At 41.0% G+C, this 23,165-nt stretch overlaps 1 protein-coding gene across 6 annotated transcripts in view; it reads left to right on the top strand.

Moving 5' to 3' along the window:
* The window catches only part of BCLAF1 (BCL2 associated transcription factor 1), a 64,436-nt gene that overhangs the window by 31,620 nt on the left and 9,651 nt on the right, over nt 1-23,165 (top strand). For 2 of the 6 annotated variants that reach the window (XM_073627332.1, XM_073627333.1), the window contains 5 exons: nt 2,442-2,532; nt 3,748-3,920; nt 8,732-8,882; nt 17,621-17,770; nt 19,230-19,424. In XM_073627332.1, coding sequence (XP_073483433.1) covers nt 2,442-2,532; nt 3,748-3,920; nt 8,732-8,882; nt 17,621-17,770; nt 19,230-19,424 — 760 coding nt within the window. Of the gene's footprint in view, nt 1-2,441; nt 2,533-3,747; nt 3,921-4,017; nt 4,177-8,731; nt 8,883-17,620; nt 17,771-19,229; nt 19,425-23,165 lie in introns of those variants that run through there. The other 4 variants (XM_073627334.1, XR_012243921.1, XM_073627335.1 and 1 more) reach the window with 4 other exon arrangements.

The raw sequence follows: 23,165 nt of genomic DNA, 5'->3' as shown, positions 1-23,165 counted from the left end.
AGGACATTTTAAAATACATTCATATGAATGTATCTGGTTCACATACGTGCGTTGCATTCGCACTGCGCATTGCACAAAAAACGTGTGCGTTTTTTGGGCATTGCGGTGCGAACTACAAGCCTATTATCTCCTATGGGAACGCATCTGATTCGCAGATGCATTGCGTTCTGAACAAGGATTTTCTCTTTCTCCTCACTACACCTCCCCCCCCTCCCTCCCCCTCTCCCCCCCCCTCCCTCCCCCTCTCCCTGCTCTCTAATCCTGAGCAAAAACGCAATGAATCCGTTGAACAGGAGATTGTTATCTCCCCAGTGAAACCTGAGCTTCAATTCGCACCGCACATGTGTGAAACCAGGCTGAAACTTATGTAGGAGGATTTGTTTCATATCTATGTATCATCTGAGGCTATTTACTTAACTGGGTATATGAGAGGGTTTAAAACCACGTTAAGCTGCGCTGCAAGCCCATTTAAAATTAATGGGCTGTCTTAACGCAATGCAACTCCCATGATTCCTTTGCGAATCATCTGCTTTTAATGTTGCAATGGGAGGAGTGCATAAATGTCAACTTGATTACCACCTACCAGCATATGGTTCATATGCATACAGTTGGGGACAGGGAGTGTTTCTCTTTCAGGAGGTGTGTAGACAATTGGACTTTAACTGTGCAGGAAAAATCCATATGAAAAGTGGTCACCTGACTAGAGCTGCTACAGAAGCTAAAGGGTAGCTAGTCTGTTAAAAGACACGGTTTAGCACATAATGGTATTTTTGTTTGGATAATCAGCCTATTTTATGTGTGTTGGGCAGTTATACAGGCAGCATGTTTTCATTGAACCCCAACTACAGTTTGATTTGTCCGCTTTTAGTTCTTGGTTGTTTTATTACACTTTCAAAACAATTCACATTAGTCCCTACACTAAGGCAGCTTACAACCCAGTGTCCTTATCAGTGTCATACGCACATAATAGGGAGGCTTGGACTGAACAGTTAATCATTGGCACCTACTGAAAAGCAGGTGGATAAAGCCCACACATATGCAGGGAGAACAAACAAACTCCATACAGTGCCCAGAATCACAGTGCTGTAAGTCAGGAGCCCTAGTCACTAAGGATGAGCTCAGGCATGTTCGCAGCTCCATGTGCCTAAGCCTGCCAGGAAGCTGACACTATAGCGCTAATCACAGTCAGTGAGACATTTCCCGATCTGTGCAGCCGCGGATCAGGAAATGTCTCACTGCCTGTGATTAGCTCTGCGGAGTGTCAGCTTCCTGGTGGGTGCGGGCACGTAGAGCTGTGAACACGCCTGAGCTCATCTTTACTAGTCACATAGCACTGTGTGAAGCTTTGTGAAACTTTGCATGTTTGTTGGCCTTAAAGTGGAGTTCTGCCTGGGGGAAAAAAAATTTAAAATGAAGTCGCCCACTACAATTACTGGGAGCTGACTTTTAATATAAGGACACTTACCTGTCCAGGGAGCCCACGATGTCGGCACCCAAAGCCGAGCCGACCGTCCCTCTGCTCCGGGTGCAGGTTCCGGCATCCTTACTAAGCACATGCGCGAGTCACGCTGCGCATTCTGAATGGTCCCTGCTGTCTTCTGGGACCTGTGTGTCTCCCAGTAGGCAGCGGGGGGGGAGTGGACATTGGGTATTTCGCCGCACAAAGTGCAACGATCTTTCCCTTTTTAAGTGGGAGCAAATACCTGGATTTGACAGGTATCCGCTCCCCCCTGAAAGCTGCCAAATGTGGCACTGGAGGGGTAGAGGAATCCGATCCGCGGAAGTTCCGTTTCTGGGTGCAACTCCGCTTTAACATTGAAATATGTTTTCACAAATACACCCCTTTTTTTTGTAAAAAATGCTTGTTAAAAAGATCAGTCCACAAAGAGTGATTTTTGTTGCGGTCCGGTGGACTGAGTCATCTGACTGCTGATATCTCTCTTGGGGTCCCCATCTCTTTGACCTAGTTGCTGTCCTGGGATATGATAACTACAGCTGAGTTGTTTCCACACCACTGTTGCATTCTGCCTATCAAGATGAAAGATGCATCCAGTAACTGTACAGCCTTGGGAACTTGAGCATAGTCTTACCACTGAAGTCTCCAAGAGAAATATATAATTTAACCCTTCAGTGTCTCCCCAAAATAGTTTAAATGGTAATAAGAAAATGTTAATTGAAGACATTCTATTTACATTGCTTAGCATTTTTATTCTATGTTCAGTGGGAAAACTTTTTTTACAGTGCGTGAAGGGGTGAATGTACATTTCCCTGGTTGGACCATGGACAGATGTAAGGACTTGACAGGGAAGCAAATCCTACCTCACTCAGTCCAAAACATAAAAATATTCTCTTGAATGCCAGGCTGATAGAGGCTGGGTATGTTATGATTAAAAGTTATTTATGTGAATTTCCTTTTTTTATTTATCTGTTTGTTGCTGCAGGAAGATAGATTTGTCTCCTAAGGTCCAGAGAAGACAGACATGTGTTCAGAATGAAGAACAGACCTTGGTTGTAAAGGAAGAGCATGTAAAGGTATACATTTGTGCATTTTTGTTAACCATGAGACTGTTAATTTGAAAGAGAAATAGCTTTGTATAGTCCTATACTGAAGATTGTGCTAGAGGGACAAAAACTATAGTCAGACTATCGGTGTGAGAAAACAAAATTATAGATAGAGATATATTTTAACTTTCTTTTGTATAAAAGAGGCCTAAAAGCCAATTTCTCTCATATATTAAGCGTATTGCTTAGAACTTCAGGATCTTGATCACATATATTTCAGTTTATTAAAACTTGCCACATAAAAACCACATTTCGGACAATGCTGTCCTTTTTCAAGGACTACAGCTTACTTACTCAAATGCTAGACAAGCCTTACAGTAGCCAGGAGGCTCTTTTGCTTTCCTGCAGATTGTTGCTTCTAGGTCTTTGTTATCTTTGTGAGGTAGAACTTTGCTCTTTTCTTGATGCTAGCTGCTTCTATGACCTCAAGGTAGCAATCTACTGGAAAGCAGATGACCTCTAAGCCTAAGGTATATTTGTGCGGCTTCTGGCAATCTTACATGAGTAGTTCATGGTTAATTTAGAGAGGGGGGAAATATTTGGGTCTGTAGGTACTATAATTTATTATACTATGTGTACACCAGACGTGTCCATTAGAAAAAAAAATTACGTGCCAATGGGTAAAATTCTAAATTTAATAAGTCTGTTCATACCTAAATATTATTATATAGGATTTATATAGCGCCGACAGTTTAAGCAGCACTTTACAACTTGAGGGTAGACAGTACAAATACAATACATTTTAATACAGTAGGAATCAGAGATCCCTGCTCATTAGAGCTTACAATCTAAGAGGGAGGGTCAAGAGATACAAGAGGTAATAACTGGGGGATGTGCTGATGGAGAAAATGTACAGTTAGGTGGGGGTCAGATGGGCTTCTCTGAAGAGATGAGTTTTCATGCAAACGTGCACATACGTTTTCACTATATATGCAATTTTGCACATGCGATGTCACTTTTATATAGCACTTTAACTAATTTAGCACTTTATGGTACAAATTTTTTCACTAGAGCGCGACACCATATATTGATTTTTATTAACCATGAGCAATGCCATAGCTCTACCCACCTCCCCTATGTACAGTTCATGTAACTTGCTGGATTACTTCTCTATTTTAAATAATCAAACCAAAAGTACAGAATATGTTGGGTACCAGATCACATAAATCCTAACCATATTTACAGGTAGAAAAAAAGCTAAAGCGACATGAGAACTCAACTGATGTAAGGAGTGATCGCAAGAAGGAGCGCAGTAAAGAACGAGGGGAATCAAAATGCTCCCGGGAATCGAGTGATTCTCGCAAGCGAGAAAAGGCACAGAAAGACCTAAAAGAATCTAAGATCTTCAAGGAAGAGAGGTAGGCTGACTGTCTTTCATACCTAAAACTGTAAATACTTTACTTTCTTATTCGAAAAGATTTTTAACGCCAACAACCACAATTGTTTGTTTTACAGCAAAATTGTATTTGTCTTTTACACGACTAATGGTGGATGAGGACAAAAACTTTGGAATAGCAAGCTAACTGAAAAAAAATGACAAATTATTGTGTCCTATTGTCCAGGCTACATCAGGAAGTTGGACTTCAATGCTGTACATTTCTAGAACTCGTTTATGTAAGAACTCTGGTTCGTTATGCTTGATTCCGCACTTTTTCCACTCATGACACCACAGTGCGAATAACCAATTGCTGATGTTTATAAACGCAACATATTTCAAAGAAGAAATAAGTATTGGTGATGAGTGCCTTGTATTCTGCGACTTTATTTAAAGAAGTATCTGCAGACATTTTAAAACTCTTGTTGAATCTCCCGGTAGACCCAGTGCACATGGCCCTTGGTCCTGTTTGAACCTGTGCAGTGGATTTGAAATAAAATTACATTTTTATTTCTGTCTGTGTTGGCTGTAGCTCCACTCCAGGCTGAAACCTAGAGCTTTCTGACCATGCTACTCAGCAACCACTGCACAGATTTGAATGGGACCAAGTGCTGTGTGAATTGGACCAAGGTCAACGATGGTTTTAAACTATGGATTTTAAAAGACCATAAACAGCAAGTTCATATTTATTTTTGTGGTATTCCCTTTTTTTGTGATTTGCATTTAAAGATATATTTGAATAGAAACCATGCTTTCATAAATATACAGAATATGGGGCAATCCTAAGCTGTAGACATCAGTTTATACTGTGTACTGTTAGTATGATAGACTTCAGGATCCATAGATGCTGGGATGTACTGTGTATACAGAAAATCAAGAGCTGAAAGGGAACAGTTAATATAGGAGCTGACTTATTTTTAAAAGTACAAGCATTGGGACTTCCATTCTTTATCCATTAACATAACTACTTGGTGACTCACAGATATGAAACAAGCTTGAGTATATCAGTGTTGGGATCATTTATATGCATTTTACAGAGTAGTAAAGGAAGGATTAGGTTGTCATCCCTAGGACCTGTACCTTTTTTAAAGGCATGCCTGCATTTACAACTTCAGTATTTGATTCCTGACAGGATCACTTTTAAATTACACAGCTCTAAGCTAAGAGCATTTCTTGCAGTAGGTAGTAATAAGCTAACAGTCAAATTGTATTTTAGGTTGGGTTCCACAAATTATTGTAAAATTCAGTGTTGGTGCCAGTGGTTGTTACGAAGTGGGCATCGGTTACCTGCCTCAGTGTTTGTCTAACCCTACAGACTGCACTTATCCAGTCCATTGAGTGTACCCTTATAGGCAACTGATTACATCATGGCTCAGAACGGTCACTATTTTGGAATCAAATCCCTCTGTCCTACTTTCCTCCTCCAGTCGAATCTCATTTTGGTCTGATATAAAGACCTCTCTAAATATTTACTGTACTAAAGATATTATACTTAACCAGCCTTTCTTAACCTTTTTAACATGGAAGAACCCTTGAAAAACCTTTTTTGGCTTCAGGGAACCCCTAATAATTATATTTACAGCTGACAATACTTAAGTGTGATGGTCAGTGTGAAGAATGTTCCTTATTTTTGTGGTCATTGGGAAGAGTTCACCAGCTACAGCTGGCTAAAATGTCATTGGTATCAGTGGTTGCTTATCTGAGAGGCAGATATCGCTTATGCTCAAAGAACACCTAGCAATCTCTGGAGGAACCCTAGGGTTACATGGAACCCTTGTTTGAGAAACCCTGTACTACACTAAATTTGTAATCCATCCTTTAAATGATCCTCCTTCCTCCTTCCTCTTGCATACTTTGAGATGAGAAAGAGGAACTCCTTTTTTAGTACAAAGTTGGAAGGTATGCAATCCCTGCATTCAGTGTGCAGTTCTGCATGTGCATTTACATGCACTTGTAATGCTCTTACAGTGCATTCAGTCCAGAATAAAAATCAGAAGCCGGGCCCAGCAGCTTCCAATCGTGTGATCACAAACAGTGGTCACATGATGGCCAATCCTTCCTGCCCCTCACTTCCATCAGGGCTAATTGGAAGCACAAGTATAACCAAACAATGTTAACAAAATGGAGACTCAAACCCAGCTTTTCCAGTCTTTTTTTTTATAATGCAGGAACCATTGAAATAACTTTTTGGGCTCCAGAAACCCCATCTAATAATTGCTATCTATAGCTCTTGGTACATTAGTGTGATTGTCATTGGGGAAATACTTTTTACATTTGGGGTCATTGGGAAGAATCTTCCCTTACAGATAGCTAAAAGGATCACTTGTGTCAGTGACTACTTATCTGAGAGGCAGAAATGAAAGTGATTGTAAAGCTTTGTTTATTTAAAAAAATAAAATAACAAACATGTCATACTTCCACTGTGCAGCTTGTTTTGCATAGAGTGGCCCCGAACCTCGTCTTCTGGGGTCCCTCAGTGGCTCTCGCGGCTCCTCCCCACATCAGATAACCCCCTATGAAAAGCGCTCTCCCAGGAGGTTACCTTGTGAGCGCACTCCCGAGTCCATCATTCGGCATCCATAGCCGCCAAATGTATGACTTGACCCTGGCGCTCACATCATTGGATTTGATTGACAGCAGCGGGAGCCAGTGGCTGCGCTGCTATCTATCCATCCAATCAAGAGCCGAGAACCCTGGGCAGAGAGGGAGCGCGTCCCCGCTGGATGAAGTTCCAGGGCTCAGGTAAGTAAAACGGGGGTGCTGGGGGGCCGGTCACTGCCAGGTGTTTTTTCACCTTAATGCATAGGATGCATTAAGGTGAAAAAACACGAGGGTTTACAACCCCTTTAAGTGCTTGAGGAACCGTTAGAAAATTGTCGGAGGAGCCCTGGTTGGGAATGTCTGGTCTAGCCCAACAAGTTTAGCAGAAGTAAATTTTAAAATGTCAGCCACAAGGAAAACACTCTCCTCTTCAAAGTATTTCAAGATCCTGCTAAATTGGCTGCTGTAAAGGTCAGATAATGGCATCATTAGGAAAAGTGCAAAGTTTAGAATGGAATCGGAGGCACTGTTTAGCCCTTCTATACAACATTCTATAGCCCTTCTATACAACATTGCAGTCAGCCTGCCATACTTGATAGAGAATGCAGGATAAACTGCATAACATCGATGCACACTTTGAAGTAGAACTATAGGCAAAACTTTTTTTCATTATGAATAGAGTAAGAGCAGGTTATAACCCATGTTGGTTTTTTCTAATGCCATCTGTGTCCAATTACAGAGATTTACCTTCACTTTCGGTTCCATAGCCAAACAGGAAGTTAGAGGAAATCTCTGCAAATTAAGGGAATCCCTTGGAGACCCCCAGGTCACCAGAACTAGTGCCCCCATTGGAAGATTTCCCCTTTTATTACTTTTCTGGGGACAAACCAAAATTTGGGATTTTCTTTTACTCTCAATCATAATGGTAAACAGGACAAATGAAGACCCTCTCACCGACAGCAGTTAGTCCTGACAGACTGTTTCTGACCCCTCTCCGCTCTGTCAAAAACTAAAAAAGTTTTGCCTTTTAGTTATACTTTTAAAGTTTTCACCAACAATGTAGCAGTTTCTGGAGCTGCTTTCAAATTGCTAAATAGAGCAGAACTTCTTTTCAGATTAGTGACTGACTTTTCTCTGCTACAATGAAGTAATACAGCTTGGTCGCCTCCTGGCCTTCATTCTGCTAATTGAACAATAAAGGAGCAGCACACTAAGCCTCGGTTCACACCAGAGGCGGCACGACTTGCAGGTCGCCTCACCGAGGCGACCTGCACACGACTGCCGGGGCGACTTGCAAAACGACTTCTGTATAGAAGTCTATGCAAGTCGCCCCAAGTCGCCCCCAAAGTCGTACAGGAACCTTTTTCTAAGTCGGAGCGACTTGCGTCGCTCCGATTAGAACGGTTCCATTGTACTGAACGGGATGCTACTTGTCAGGCGACCTAGGTCGCCTGACAAGTCGTCCCAGTGTGAACCGAGGCTAAGTCACTGCATTGCACAAATGTTAACAGCCTTAGCCCCTCCCAAGCAGTTAAAAGTTCAGGAACTTATTCTAGCTTCATTTAAAAAGTAATTATTTTATTGTATATAAAACTACATAAGCACTCTGAAAATCCATCACAATTCGCCTCTAAGCACAACATATTGGGAAACATTTTAGTCTTGTGTAGCTGATTTGCAGTTTTGTCATTTTTGGTACATTCATCAATGCTTCATAATGACACCACATCCCACCACCCCAAATCCAATTTTAATATTGTATCAAAAAAACTGTTTTAACAAGTTTACTTTGTGTGACATCTCAAGTTTTGGTATTGAATGGTGATAATACTTTTGTAACTTACTAAAAGGCAGAGCTTTGTGTGTGCAGCCTTGAATTTACATGTAGTACAGTTCAGAAGTAACTTTCTACAGGCCTTGTTACTGTAAATCACTTGAAAAACAGTCTATTCAATTTGTATATCAAAACATGTGACTTGAAGGATATCAGTAATCACAATTAGTAAATATACAGGTAAAAATTACTGGGGAAAAATGGAAGCTGTGCCCTAGCCTGTTACTGAACTTGTTCTTTTATTCTTGTATTTATGCAAACTATTTGGATTGACTCAGTCTAGTAGTTACTGGAGCTCAGTTAATGGTAAAGTGAATAATTGTATATATCTGCCTGTTTTGTGTTTTATGTAGTTATAGGTATGTTTTTTTTCACTTTTAAGATTTGCTTTTGTATGTGCATTTCCTTTTCTATTGCAGCAAAAAAAGAAAAGAGAATGAGCCCTCTCTTTCTCTATCAGATGATGAGAAGGACAGTAAGAAGGAAAGCAGGGATGAAGAGTTCAAAGGTCCCTTGGAGCCCAAAGAATATGCAGGTTTTCAAGGAATCAGCAGGCCCAGAGGAACTTTTGTAAGTTGACAAAGAACCTGTAATACTGCTATAAAGGCTTTAATATACAAATTAATAGAGTATTGTGGATTCATGAATATTTTGTGGTCTGTGAAGTCAGAGGTTGACAGATAGCTACGATAAGTTAGATGTGGCTATTTTAGATGATTATCTACACATGCATCAGTTTTTTGTGGTGAGGGGATAGAGCACCAGTATCGGTCAAGTTATACATTTAACTGCATTAGTAGTGCAGGTGATTTACTTATCGAAGACCTTGTTGCTGCAAGGTTTATAAAAGCAAAACGCAAAACTTCTAACAGGGACCAACGTGTTTGAGACCCTGCAGCTACACCCTCCTTGGTTGGCTTTCTGTCATGCAGAGAAAGCTACTTCTGACCTTGCTTGGAAAGACAGACTGTTCATGCATTCCAATACACAACCTGTATGCTTTGTAGCAGCAGTACCCTCTAGTTATAGATAAAAACTGTTTCCTGTTATCTACAAACCCCTAAAATGTGTATGTGTTCACGTCACAAATGACACAGGCAGTGTCTGTCATATAAGAGCTGTTTTTTTGTTCTTTGGAAATAAACCATCCAAAGTGGGAATAGGAATATTAATAGGAAATCTTTTTGCAAAAAATGTTCTTAGCCTGAAAAAAAAAAAAAAAAAAAAAAAAACTAATGCAGCCACCATGGCTAAGGTCTGATAAGCTGCAATATATACATTGTTTGTTTTCGGGCTTGGTTATCCTTTAAGACCAACTTATTAATGGTTTAATTCATAGGTTGCCACATCTGCTGGCCTGAGGTAGTGTGGCACAAACACACACCTGACCATTTCCTACATGTTTGTTTTCAGTAAAAAGTCAGGAATAAGGGCTCATTCACACAGTGTTGCGACTGGTGTTTTTCAGTACTGGATAAACGCCACTTACAGGGCACATGGGAAAACAATTGTTTTCTATGTGCCCTGTTTGCATTGCAACACAGCCAAAAAGCAGTCTTCTGCTGCAGCGTGCAGGAAGGCAAAGGACTGCTGTATGGAGACATGGATGAATTTATTTTGTACACTTTACATAAAGTTAAAGATAAAAGTAAATTGTATGATTTGCTAAAACACAAATTCTACTGCACCCTCACCACAGTTCAATGCAGCAAAAAAAAAAAAAAACTGACAGCTGCCTGCACACTAAAATGGAGCATTTAGTGTGTAGGCAATATAAATAAGCCCTCATACATCTGGTGCAGATATTTTAAAATTGTTTTGTATGCATATTCTCTGGTTTTCCCAGTGCCTGAGCTTAATTTAAACCAGCTGGCAGGAGTTTAATTCCATCATTTACACATGCATCTGCAATTGTTCCTATGTACTCTGTAGAGCTGCACGATTCTGGCCAAAGTGAGAATAACAATTTTTTTGCTTAGAATAAAAAGATCACGATTCTCGCAACGTAAAATCAAATTCATTAAAGTCGTTTTTTCCAAAAAAAATTTGAATTTGAAAGACCGCTAAAGTGTGACATAAAATATTGCAACAACCACTATTTTACTCTCATGGGTAAATGTTTGGGGGTTCTAAGTAATTTTCTAGCAAAAAAAAGATTTTAACTTGAAACCAACAAATTTCAGAAAAAGGTTTAAGTGGTTAAACGTTTTTCACTTACACAAAGTCTATTCCATTGATAGATTGTTACAATGTTTATACTTAAGTTCAACTGATAAAGAATGTGTTTTGGTTCTTGGCAGACTGTCCAGTTTTTCTCTTCCTTTCATTTAAATGCTGTGGCATAAGAAGAGCAGATAGAATTCTTTGCATAGAAAGACTTCTGAAACACTTTAGTCAAGATCGCGATAACGATTCTTGACGATTAATTGTGCTAGTACTCTGACATTTCATATCTTAAAACCTAGATGGCGAGATGTTTCAAACCTGAGTTAGACACAAGTGACTTCCTAGGTAAACATAACCATCTATGATTAAAACGATGGCCTTGAGCTGTCTTATGGGGATAGCGAGTGAGTCCTCTGCCTGTGAAAACTCAGCATTATAGTGATTTGGAGCTTAAAGTGGTTGTCAAGTCACATATGTAAATCACTTGCCTCCCCTCTGCTTTAGAAAGATGTAAAGCACAGTATGTCACTTTAAAAAAAATGATAATCATCCTAAATACCTTTTTGCTCTATGCGGTCACATGACCTCCGTCCACTTTCCTTCCCTGATCTAAGGAAAAGCAGCAGGAGGGGCTGAGATTCCCACCTGATGTATGCCAGCCAGCTGAGGGAGGTCATGTGACCGCACAGCAGCGCTGTGCGAGCAGGTATTTAGGATTATAATAAAAAAAAAGAAAACTGACATACTGTGCTTTTATATGTTCATAAACAGAGGCAATGCAAGCGATTTAAAAACATTACTTTACAGCCACGGAGGAATAGCAGCAGGAGGGGAGGGGTGGGGTGGAGATTGGCTCACACTACACAGACTACTGAGCTGACAGAGGGAGAGGCTAACCACACAGCAGGATGACGGAGGGACGTAAACTGATCACGGAATTCATGATTAGCATTGTTAGCACACATGGGGACACAGGAACAGGCGGGATCAACCAGGTATTTTACAACATAGAATGGGACAAATTACACTGCACAAGCACTATGCTATAGATCAATGTTTCTCAACTCCAGTCCTCAAGTACCCCCCAACAGGTCATGTTTTCAGACTTTTCATTATTTTGCACAGGTGATTTGATCAGTTTCCCCGCCTTAGTAATTACCACAGCCGTTTCATCTGAGGGAAATGTTTTAAAGGAACAGGAGCATTTTTTAGGGTTACCACCACTTTTACTCTGGGACACTAAATCTCAGAGTCCTAAAAAAAAAGTCAACAGTTTCTAGGACATATCTCCTACAGCCTGCTCCTCTCCCTCAGATGAGAATTGCTATGTATTACACAGTAGGAGAGTCTGTTAAAATGTTCTGTGTAAAATTACCCTTCTAAATAGTTTGCAAGTGTTATATGTAAATCAAAGGTGTTATTTCTTTATAGATGCATTAAAAAAAGAAATTAAAAAGAAAAAGTATAAAGGCAAGCTCCATTAAAAAAAAAAGCCCATGCTGCAAGGGTTAACTAAATCTAAAGAAAAATCTTGCGCTAAACAAAGACTGCTGCACTTTTAATACTCCTTGAATACGAGGAAATGATGAAAATGGTGCTAAAATATAAAATTTGCGCTGTCTCGTATATAATATATAACAAAATATACTGTGACCCAACACTGAATATTTCAACATGTGATTATAACATCAAAACAATAAAAGGCAAGTTCCACAAATCAAGTGTTCATGTGTATTCATTCAAGATGTGCATTCAAATCTTGTTCCAACAAAATATTATACTGTGCACCGCTCCCAGTGACAAAGTACCGATCAGTCCATGTTCCAGATAAAAAGATGAATTATGCCTCTTCTCTTACCAGATCCCCATGATCTCCATATTAGGAGATCATGATCTGCATGAGGTGAACAGATGTTTAGACTCATCCAGTGTGTATTCTGACCTCCGCGATGGATGGATAAATCCTGCTGCTGATCAGCGCCTCAGCCCAGCCCACTCCGATCCAGACGCACTCTGCACTTTCCACTCAATATATGTATAGGATTAAGAACAGAGGGAAGGCTCATCATGTAATGTGTAAAACATAAGGGGTTTATTGGGCTAAAATATGCACTTACAGTAATGTAGAATAAAACAAGCAGTAGAGAGAGGATAATGCAACCTAGGGATCACCAACAGGTCTGGATCATAATTACGTCACAACTCCCTTCTTCCAATGCTTTTCCATTCCCAGATATAACCTGTTATGGGTAAACTCGTTGGAAGGAGACGGGAGGGAGTTGTAATGTGATTATGATCCAGGCCTGTTGGTGATCCCTAGGTTGGATTATCCTCTCTACTGCTTGTTTTATTCTACACTACTGTTAGTGCATATTTTAGCCCAATAAACCCCTTATGTTTTACACATTACACAATGAGCCTTCCCTCTGTTCTTATGCCGCATACACACGGTCGGACTTTTCGTCTACAAAAGTCCGACGGACTAAAGCCGGCTGACAATCCGATCGTGTGTGGGTTTCCCCGGACTTTCAGCTGACTTTTCCAGCCGCAAATCTGATGGACTTTAGATTTGAAACATGCTTCAAATCTTTACGTCGTAACTACGCCGGACCCAGAAATCCGCTCGTCTGTATGCTAGTTAGACGGACAAAAACCCACGCTAGGGCAGCTATTGGCTACTGGCTATTAACTTCCTTATTTTAGTCCGGTGTACGTCATCACGTACGAATCCATCGGACTTTTGTGTGATCGTATGTAGGCAAGTCCGTTCGTTAGAAAGTCCGCCGAAAGTCTGTCGGACGGGCTGTTGGACTTTTGTAGCCGAAAAGTCCGACCGTGTGTACGCGCCATTAGTTCTATACATATATCGAGTGGAAAGTGCAGAGTGAGTCTGGATCGAAGCATGCTGGGCTAAGACGCTGATCAACAGCCTGTTTTTATCCATCCATCGCGGAGGTCAGAATATATACTGGATGAGTTTATACATCTGTTCACCTCCATGCGTGTCATGATCTCCTATATTATAGAGATCACGGGGATCTGGTAAGAGGCACATTTCATCTTTTTATCTGGAGCATGGATTGGTCGTTACTTTGTCACTGGGAGCGGTGCACAGTATACTATTTTGTTGGAACAAGATTTGAATACACATGGACACTGGATAAGGGTTAACTAGTTACAGATGCATCTCAAAAAATTAGATGCTCCTCAAAAAGTTAATTTTATTTTAAGCCCCATACACACTATCAGATTTTCTGCTGATTTTTTTTTTTTCCTTTAGATTTACCAAAATCATAAAATTTGAGGTCAAACCTCAGGAGTTTCAATTTGTATGTAATCAGGCAGGCCCTTGCACTACATGGTTTTGGTAAATCTGAAGACAAAAATCAGCAGAAAATTTGATCGTGTGTATGGAGCTTTAGTAATTCAATTCAAAAAGTGAAATTGGTGTATAGATTTGTTAGTGATATAATTCAAGTATTTCTTTCTTTTAATTTTGTTGATTATGGCTTACAGCTAGTGAAAACCCCAAATTCTGTATCCCAGAAAATGTGAATATTGTGAAATAGTTCAATATTGTAGACTCATGGTGTCGCACTCTAATCAGCTAATTCACTCAAAACACCTGTAAAGGTTTCCCGAGCCTTAGTTTAAATGGTCTGTCTGGTTCAGTAGGTTACACAATCATGGGGAAGACTGCTGACTTGACAATTGTCCAGAAGACAGTCATTGACACCCTCCACAAGTAGGGCAAGTCTCAAAAGGTCATTGCTAAAAAAACTGGCTGTTCAGAGTGCTGTATCCAAGCAAATTAATAGGTGTACAAGCAACAGGGATAACCGCACCCTTGAGAGGATTGTGAAGCAAAGGCTATTCAAGAATTTAGGGGAGATTCACAAGGAGTGAACTACAGCTGGTGTCAGTGCTTCAAGAGCCACTACACACAGATCTATCCAGGACATGGGCTACAACTGTCACATTCTTTGTGTCAAGCCACTCCTGAACCATAGATTATGTCGGAAGCATCTTATCTGGGCTAAGGAGAAAAAAGACTGGACTGTTGCTCAGTGGTCCAAAGTCCTCTGTGGATGAAAGTAAATTTTGCATTATATTTGGAAATTGAGGTCCCAAAGTCTGGAGGAAGAGTGAAGAGGCACAGAATCCAAGTTGCATGAGGTCCAGTATGAAGTTTTCAGAGTCTGTGATTTGGGGAGCCATGTCATCTGCTGATCCACTATGTTTTACCAAGTCCAAAGTAAGCACAGCTCTCTACCAGGAAAGTCTAGAGCACATCATGCTTTCGTCTGCTGACCAGCTTTATGGAGATGCTGATTTCATTTTCCAGCAGGACTTGGCACCTGCCCACACTGTCAAAAGTACCAATACCTGGTTTTATGATCATGGTATCACTGTGCTTGATTGGCCAGTAAACTCACCTGACCTAAACCCCATAGAGAATCTGTGGGGTATTGTCAAGGGAAAGATGAGACACCAGACCCAACAATGCAGACAACCTGAATGTTGCCATCAGAGCAACCTGGGCTTCCACAACACCTCAGCAGTGCCACAGACAGATCGCCGCATTGATGCAGTAATTCATGTAAAAGGAGCCCCAACCGAGTATTGAGTGCATACTATATACTGTACAGGGACATATTTTTTAGTAAGCCAACATGTCTGTATTAAAAATCCTTTATTGGTCTTGTGTAGTAATCCAATTTTCTGAGATACTGAATCTTGGGTTTTCACTAGTTGTAAGCTATAATCATCAAAATTAAAAGAAAAATGCTTGAAATATATCACTCTGTGTAATAAATCTATATAAAATAAGTTTGTTTTTGAATTACTAAAATAACTTTTTGATGATCAAATTTTTTGAGATGCACCTGTATGTCTAGGGCAAATGGGGTAAAGCAGTTTTTTATTTGCCCGATCCGCCACAGCCTCTACTGTGCTGCTTGACCAGTCCCTGCAGCCTCTTTTACCCTGCACTCCAGCATTCTTAGGCCCTTTTGACTACAAGACCAATTCAGGGACACGAGCCTGCATTGGATACGAGGACGCAGAGGGCCGCTGTCTGTTGAGGGAGAGAAAAAAATGAATAAGTAAAAATACTGTTACTGTTCCTCAAACTTAACATGCAGTTAACTTTTGCAGTACGGGGGCAGCCCCACTGCAAGGAAGGCCTCTGTTTGTCATGGTTCAGCTTTAGGTAATGGAAAAAAATCATCAAAAGGGCCCATAGTGCAAATTATAAAAATTGCTTGATCCATACGGTGTGAAAAGTTAGAGGAGGTCAAATTGTTAAACGGGGCTTCCTTCTCTCTAAGTGGCTGAACGGAGCCTAAATGCCAGTACCACTTGTACAGTGTTAAGCCCCAACCTGGGACTGGATGCTGCAACCTGTCCTAAACCTGCGCTAAAATGCCAGGAGGCACTGCAGCTGGATGGCCCTGTGTGCAAGTGACCCAAGGCTGTTGACGAGACACACAATAGCACAACGGCAACTATTTTTACCAGTTTTGTTTGCTGAAAATTTTAACATTGCATTACCCTACATGAGCATTTAATTCTTGCACAGTAAATGCAAAGGTCCGCCAGATCATCCAACATCGTTTCAACCTGGGGATATATCTGCTGTAGTTAGAAGCAGGATTGAATAGTAAGGCCCCTTTCACATGGGGCGGACTCCGCCTGCTCAGTGGGGAATCTGTCCGCTGATCCCCCGCTGAGCAGGCGGATGACTGGTCTGTGTCCGTTTTTATGCATCAGACGCAGCCGCTCTTTTCTATGGGTAGTCGGATGTAAACGGACTGCTTGACCTTTTACACCCGACTGCCATCCGATCCACTAGATAGATGGGGAAAGGGGTCTGCATCCATCTGTTTTTATCGGATTGGATGTTGACAGGTGTAAACTGACACGTGTCGGTTTACATCCGAAGCTCCATAGAGGAGAATGGAGGTCCGATCGGGTCAGTCTGAAAAACTGACGGGGACCCAATTGGTCCCCCCGTGTGAAAGGGGCCTAACCGTTCTGCCCAAACTTTTGTACTGACAGGTGACATTACTCAAAATATATATTTACACACACTGAAGTGTTTGCATTTGCTTCTATACTGCACTGCTATGAAGAATCAGAAGTCCAGGAGCTCCTTGATTTGGCAATGAACCTTGGCTGTCACAGCCGGAGGTTCCAGCACTAGGGCGGTAGGGGCCCACAGTAGCCACTGAGATTATCCACTTTTTTTTTTTTTTTTTAAACTCCACTGGGGCAAAAAGCCATTTTTCCAGTTCAGTTTTAAAAGGACATCTGGGACTCTAGTGGTTAAGCTGTCTTTTTCAATTGAGTCAAATTGTGCAAAGTGGTTTTGGAAGTTTCAAAGCAGATTAACGCTGGCCATACACAGTTAGAAAAACGTTCTACAAAAACAGTCGGAATAAAAAAAAATCTGTCGACTGTGCATGTGATAACACCATCATTGTATCAATAGATGTCGTCGCCCAATTATCGACATATCAGTTGATAACAACATAGACGGTAAATTTTTTTTTTTTTTTGATCGATTACTCGACCGGGGGCTACATTTCAGCATGTGCGCTGTAGATTTCTTCAAACTGTTTTTGATTGATTGCACTGCTGCAAAAAATCCGACATGTTGGTTGGTTTTTTGGCATAAAAATTAGCATTTCGAGAATCAAAATGAGCCCACTAACATTTCGCAAGTCGAAGGCTCAAGCGCATTGAACGCTTTTTCAAACTATTTTCTAACCTTGTGCGGCCAGCTTAAGCGGGAGAAACACAGTAAACTAATGTAAAAGAAGCATTACTTGCAGTGTGTAGAGAGGTATGCAGGTATAAAAATTGTGTTTTCTAAACACAAAACTTGCTAAGCTTTTTATTTGGAAATTGTGGTATTAGAATAAAATGTGTGCACCAAAAATTATTCTTTGTGCGCTAAGCGCAAAAACACATACCATTTCTAAATCAAATTATTAGTGCATCGATTTTGTTATATTTTTATTTTATTTTTTTTTTTGTCTTTGTCCTTTTACTCATCACAATATATTGTTTGTTGACAAAATCAACCAAACTTGTCTATTCCCATTTTGAACGCTCCGCCAATTAAACCAATTGTTTAGCAGTTTCGAATTAGAGGCAGAGGTCGTGCACGAGGGGTGTTTGCTGGGACAAGTTCTGCTCCTGTGAATACAGCGCCAAATTTCCAAAAGCGTCCTAAAGAGGAGGAGTGGGATCCAGAATATACCCCTAAAAGCAAGAAATACTTCCTGGTGGGTGTTTGAGGCTTTACCTTTGCATGAACAAACTAGCCAAAATGCAGTGCGTTTTTAATATTGGATGAGCAGCTGTCTTAGCTCAAACTTTATTAAAACTAGAGGACAGTAACTTTGATATGTATTTATTAAAATTATTGGATTGTCCAGCTTGAAGCTAATAATCACTGAAAGGATATGATCAAACATTTTGGGGGAGAAAAACTTTGGTCTCAAATGGTGTCCATGTCAAGCAGTCTGTGTAAAGAACTTTTTTTTTCTTTAGCATTTGTTACTAGTAACAATGTAATATAAAATGCATTGTTTTGCTTTCTTATTGCTGACACCAAACATGTAGGTATCCTGTTCTCAGAGCAGCACATCAGTGTGCAGTGCAAGACTTTCAGCCAAGAAATAAACACTCCTAATGTGAAAGCCCAAATTTAAGTTTAAATTCACTAAATACATTCCAGGTGCATCAAAAGTGTTCTAAGTCTTAGCTTGTTTTCTTCAGAAAGCAGCCCAAGTAGAAAAGCCTGTCACCTATCGGCATGCTGCAGACAATGACCTTTGCTGTCTGTGTGGAAACTGTGGTCTCTCTGCAGAGGTCTGACATTCTCCTTGCCAGAGCTCTCCAGTCAGCAGGGAGCATGAGCCATTTCTCATTGCAGAGCTATTGTTCTGACTCAGCAGGCTGTGTGTCAAGCCTCTGCAGTAAAGCCTCGTACACACGGTGCAATTGTTGGCCAACCGAGCGTCTGATTTTTGTCAAAAGTGCGTGTGCCAGGATCTTGTCTTGCATACGAACAGTACACGAACGTAGTGATGTACTGCGAGGAATTTCAGCTCTTGAGCGCCGCCCTTTGGGCCCCTTCTGCTAATTTTGTGTTTGAGCATTGATTCCGAGCATGCGTGTTTGTACTTTCAAATTTTGTGTGACGGATTTGTTTACTGACCATATAGAAAATCGAGCCATTGTCTGCCGAAAATTTACTAGCCTGTCCAACATTTGTTGGTCGAAAGTTGGACAACAATTGTCAAAAGGAGCGTACTAACGGTAAGATTTTAGGATGACAGTCTGTTAAGACAATCCCCTGCCAACAATCATTACCGTGTGTACGAGGCTTAAGAGTACAGCTCTTACTGCATGTTCTTTGCCCCATTCTGGTAGGGAGAAAGCTTTTCTGTTCGGCTGTGGCTGCTTTCTATAGAATAAAAAACTGAGACTTTGAACATCTTTTGTTTTGCTGCTCCTGGTATTTAATACTGATATAAACTGCAATATCAGCTGGGCTTTAAAATAATAGCTTAAACTTGTAGTTTAGGTTTTTTCTATTAGTTCAATTAGTTTTAATTAGTGCTTCCATTGTGTAAAATATATAGAAAAATCCTTTTTTGTCTACGACTGTATGCTTCATAAGGTTTGGCTGTATGTTGTAGGCTGCCTAATTAATCTGGGTTTGGCTTGTTCATCTAGCATGATGACAGAGATGATGGAGTGGATTACTGGGCAAGAAGAGCAAGGGGTCGTGGCAACTTCCAACGTGGAAGGGGACGATTTCCCTTCAAAAAGTCTGGAAGCAGTCCAAAATGGACCCATGACAAATACCAAGGAGATGGTCTTATAGAAGATGAAGATGAAGTATTGGAAGATGGGCGTAAAGAGGAGAAGGTAGATTATCATGGAGTTATGGATTTAGTTTTTTTAAAGATTGTTTGGGATTTTACACTTTTACCATACAGAACAGAATGGTTCTGGAGGCGTTGACGAAAGCGCCTTTCGAACCAGCTCAGGAGATCTCAGTTAAAATTTTTTTTTTTTTTTTAAATGATTCATTTATTTTTTTCCCATTTTACACTGTTGCTTTACATTTTTTTTTTTTTTTTTTTTCAAATAACATTTTTTTTTATTAGATGTATTGGTAATACAAGATAAAGGAACACAGAAAATCACAAACAATATCCAGTATATCCACTTGTGGTATTAAACTTATCTTCAGTATGGCTTAGTTGCTAATAGTTCCTTTGGTAAACAGAGAAGAAAATAGAAACTTATTTCAGTTACTGAAATGTATCACATTTTCCCTTAATAACGAAGAGGGGAAAAAAAACAAAAAAACAAAGAGAAAAAGTCATAAGAACCTGCAGTATTATATGTTTGGGAGGGGATAGGAGGAAGGAAGAGAGAGGGAAGGAGAAGGGAAGTGAGCCATCTGATTAGGTTTATTACCTGGTCATGGTGGGTCCTCCCGGAGGTGCCACAGCTCCCAGACCCTGTTGTGAGCCTCCAGCCTGTCCTGTATTCTAGCCGTCATTTTCTCCATCAGTTCAACATCTTTAATTCTAGAGTAAAGATCTTCAGCAGAGGGTGGAGTGCGACGTTTCCAATTTAGGGCTACTAGGCAGCGTGCTGCAGTGAGTATATGTCTTACTAATTTCTTTTACGGTTCGCAAAGTTTTAGTGGTGATAAGCCCAATAGGAAAAATTTTGGGGACTCTTGATCCTCAACTTCCAAAATGCGAGAAAGGAGGTCCCGAACCATTTCCCAGTACGGGGTAAGTATTGGGCAGGTCCAATATATGTGTATAAAAGTGCCTTTTGCTTCCTGGCATCGCCAGCATTTATCTGAGCTAGTAGGGAAGATTGTGTGAAGCACATCTGGGGTCAGGTACCAAAAGCAAAGAATTTTTTATGAATTTTCTTTATAAAGTGTACATATCGAACTCTTTGCCGTCTGGTTCCATATTGCCTGCCACTGCGCCAATGGGAGTTCTTCATTAAGGATCTTCTCCCATTTGAGCATGTAGTGATGTTTGCCTTGCTCCTCTAGGGGGAAGGCATTCAGAATCTTATAGATTCCTGATATGAGTCCCTTCTGTGTGTTACCTGCTAAGATTATGGTTTCAAATGAGGATGGAGGTGAAAATTGCAATTTCGGGGCTATGGTTAATGCATAATGTCATATTTGTAGGTACCCATAAAATGCTTGTCTCGGTAAATCGTGTTTGGTCTGTAGGTCTGAGAAAGACCGTAATTTACGGGTTCTGGGATCTACTATACTCCCGAAGTGAAATAAATTCTTAGAAGACCAAGGGTGTGACATCTGGTGAGTGAGGCTATCTGGCACTTTAGTGTTACAGACAAAGGAGGTTAAGGTCGATCTTTCCGAGATCAATTTATTTAATTGAGCCAGCGGACGCCAAGTCCGCCGTAGCAAGGACATAGGGCCTAGCAGACGGTCGGGAGCCACATCCGCATTCCATAACAAATTATTCGGGTGTATTGGAGCTAGCCATCATTTTTCGATCTCTGTCCACTTATTGTATGACTTTTGAGTGAACCATGAAGCCACAGCTCTTAGTTGTGCAGCTTGATGATAATTAACGATATTCGGAAAAGCTAGGCCCCCCTCATTGCGTGACGCCATCAGCACCGATCTCGGGATCCTGTGCCTTTTGTAATTCCAAATGAAGTTGAGCAAATCCGACTGCAGTTTTTTAGGTGTTTGAGTGGTATGGGTATGGGAAGTGTTTGAAAAAGATACAGGAGCTTTGGGAGGATGGTCATTTTAATAGAGGCAATTCGTCCTAGAAGGGAGATACGATGTTTTTTCCACTGAAGTAGTAGGGATCTAATTGTGCCAAAAAGGGGGGGGGGAGTTTTCTTGATATAATGTGTTTAAATTTTGGGGTAATATGGGTCCCCAGATACTTCAAGGCAGTAGTTTTCCAGTTGTAATGAAAGTTAGACTTCAAAAGCGTAATCTCAGCCTCAGGAATATTGATAGGTAGTGCTTCTGATTTGGAGGCATTGATTTTATATCCTGAGATGGCGCGGAACCGGTCTTATTCTGCATGTAGGTTCAGGAGGGTAATATGGGGTCGAGTCAGGGTGAGAATAATATCATCGGCAAAGAGGGAAATTTTAAATTCTCTGTCTCTAACCGTAATCCCCCGTATATCCAGGTTATTCCTAATGGATGCCGCCAGAGGTTCCACACATCGCGAATAAGAGGGGTGACAGCGGGCATCCCTGTCTGGTACCGTTCGATACTGTAAATGATGTTGAGAGTGCAAAGGGGGTCCTGACCTGCGAAGGACTGGAGTAGAGGTGCTTGATTGCCCATAAAAAGGGTCCCTGGAAGCCCATGTGGCGAACGGGAACGGCCACCCCAGGCGATCAAAAGCTTTCTCAGCGTCTAAACTAAGTAGCAATGAGGGGGGGCCCTCCCTGTTCGCCACTTCCACCAAATCAACCACCCTTCTAGTATTGTCACTTGCTTGCCGCAAGGGGACAAACCCTACCTGGTCTTTGTGGATCAGTGATGGAAGAATCATGTTCAGGCGATTGGATAGAAGTTTAGTAAAAATTTTTAAATCTGAATTTAGTAATGCAATGGGTCTGTAATTCGCGCAAAGGGAGGGGTCTTTATCCGGTTTAGGGATCAAGGTGATAAAGGATTTCTGTATTTCCAGGGGAATGGGAGTATCTTGAAGGAAAGCGGTAAACAATCTGAGGAGATGGGGGAGCAAAAGAGGGAGAAATGTTTTATAGTATTCCTATGGGAAACCGTCTGGACCTGGGGCTTTGTGGGATGGCAGGGATTTGATGGTGAGTTCTATTTCCTCATCAGTAATCTGCGCGTTAAGTGTCATCAGATCTGATGGTTGGAGATGGGGGATTCCACTTTGTTCCAGGTATTGTTGCATCTTGTGGGTCAGGTCTGGAGAGGGCGGATTGTTGGGTATGTCAGGGTTGTTGTAGAGTTCTTTGTAAAAGTATGCGAATGTACGGGCTATGTCTACAGGGTGGGATAGCAACTGTCCCCCTTTGTTTTGATTCGGAGATATCATATGGGAACGTTCACGTAATTTGTTGGCTAAAAGAGAATGTGCTTTATTTCCCTTGTCATAAAACATTTGTTTCAGTCTTGTTAAAGCCTTTTCTACCTGTCCTAGGGCTAGAGCACAGAGGGTTGTGCGGAGGTTAATTATTTTCCTTAGAATAGGTATTGTGGGACTGATTTGAAACTTGTGTTCAAGAGCTCTAAGTTCTCATTCCGCAGTTAATTTTGCAGCTGTGGCATTTTTTTTTTTTTTAGCGCTGATGAGAGCGCTATACATTTACCCCGAAGAACCGCCTTGTGAGCCTCCCAGAGTGTGGGAAGTGAGACTTTCTGATTGGAGTTCTCTAGAAAATAAAGTTTTTAAGCGTGGAATTTAATTCTGCTAGGGTCGGTTGGTGTTGGAGGAGGAAAGTATTCATCCTCCAGTTATACGGTCTACGAACAGGGGTACCTAAGGCCAATGTGAGTAGGATGGGGGCATGGTCCGACCATGAGATTGGGAGTATTTGCGCCTTGCATGTCAGTTTGAGAGTGTAGTTATTGACAAAAAAGTAGTCAATGCGTGT

Source organism: Aquarana catesbeiana, linkage group LG04, assembly GCF_042186555.1.
Source record: "Aquarana catesbeiana isolate 2022-GZ linkage group LG04, ASM4218655v1, whole genome shotgun sequence".
Lineage (NCBI taxonomy): Eukaryota > Metazoa > Chordata > Amphibia > Anura > Ranidae > Aquarana > Aquarana catesbeiana.
The sequence above is the reverse complement of the archived record's forward strand: the minus strand, read 5'-3'. Positions and strand labels throughout refer to the sequence as shown.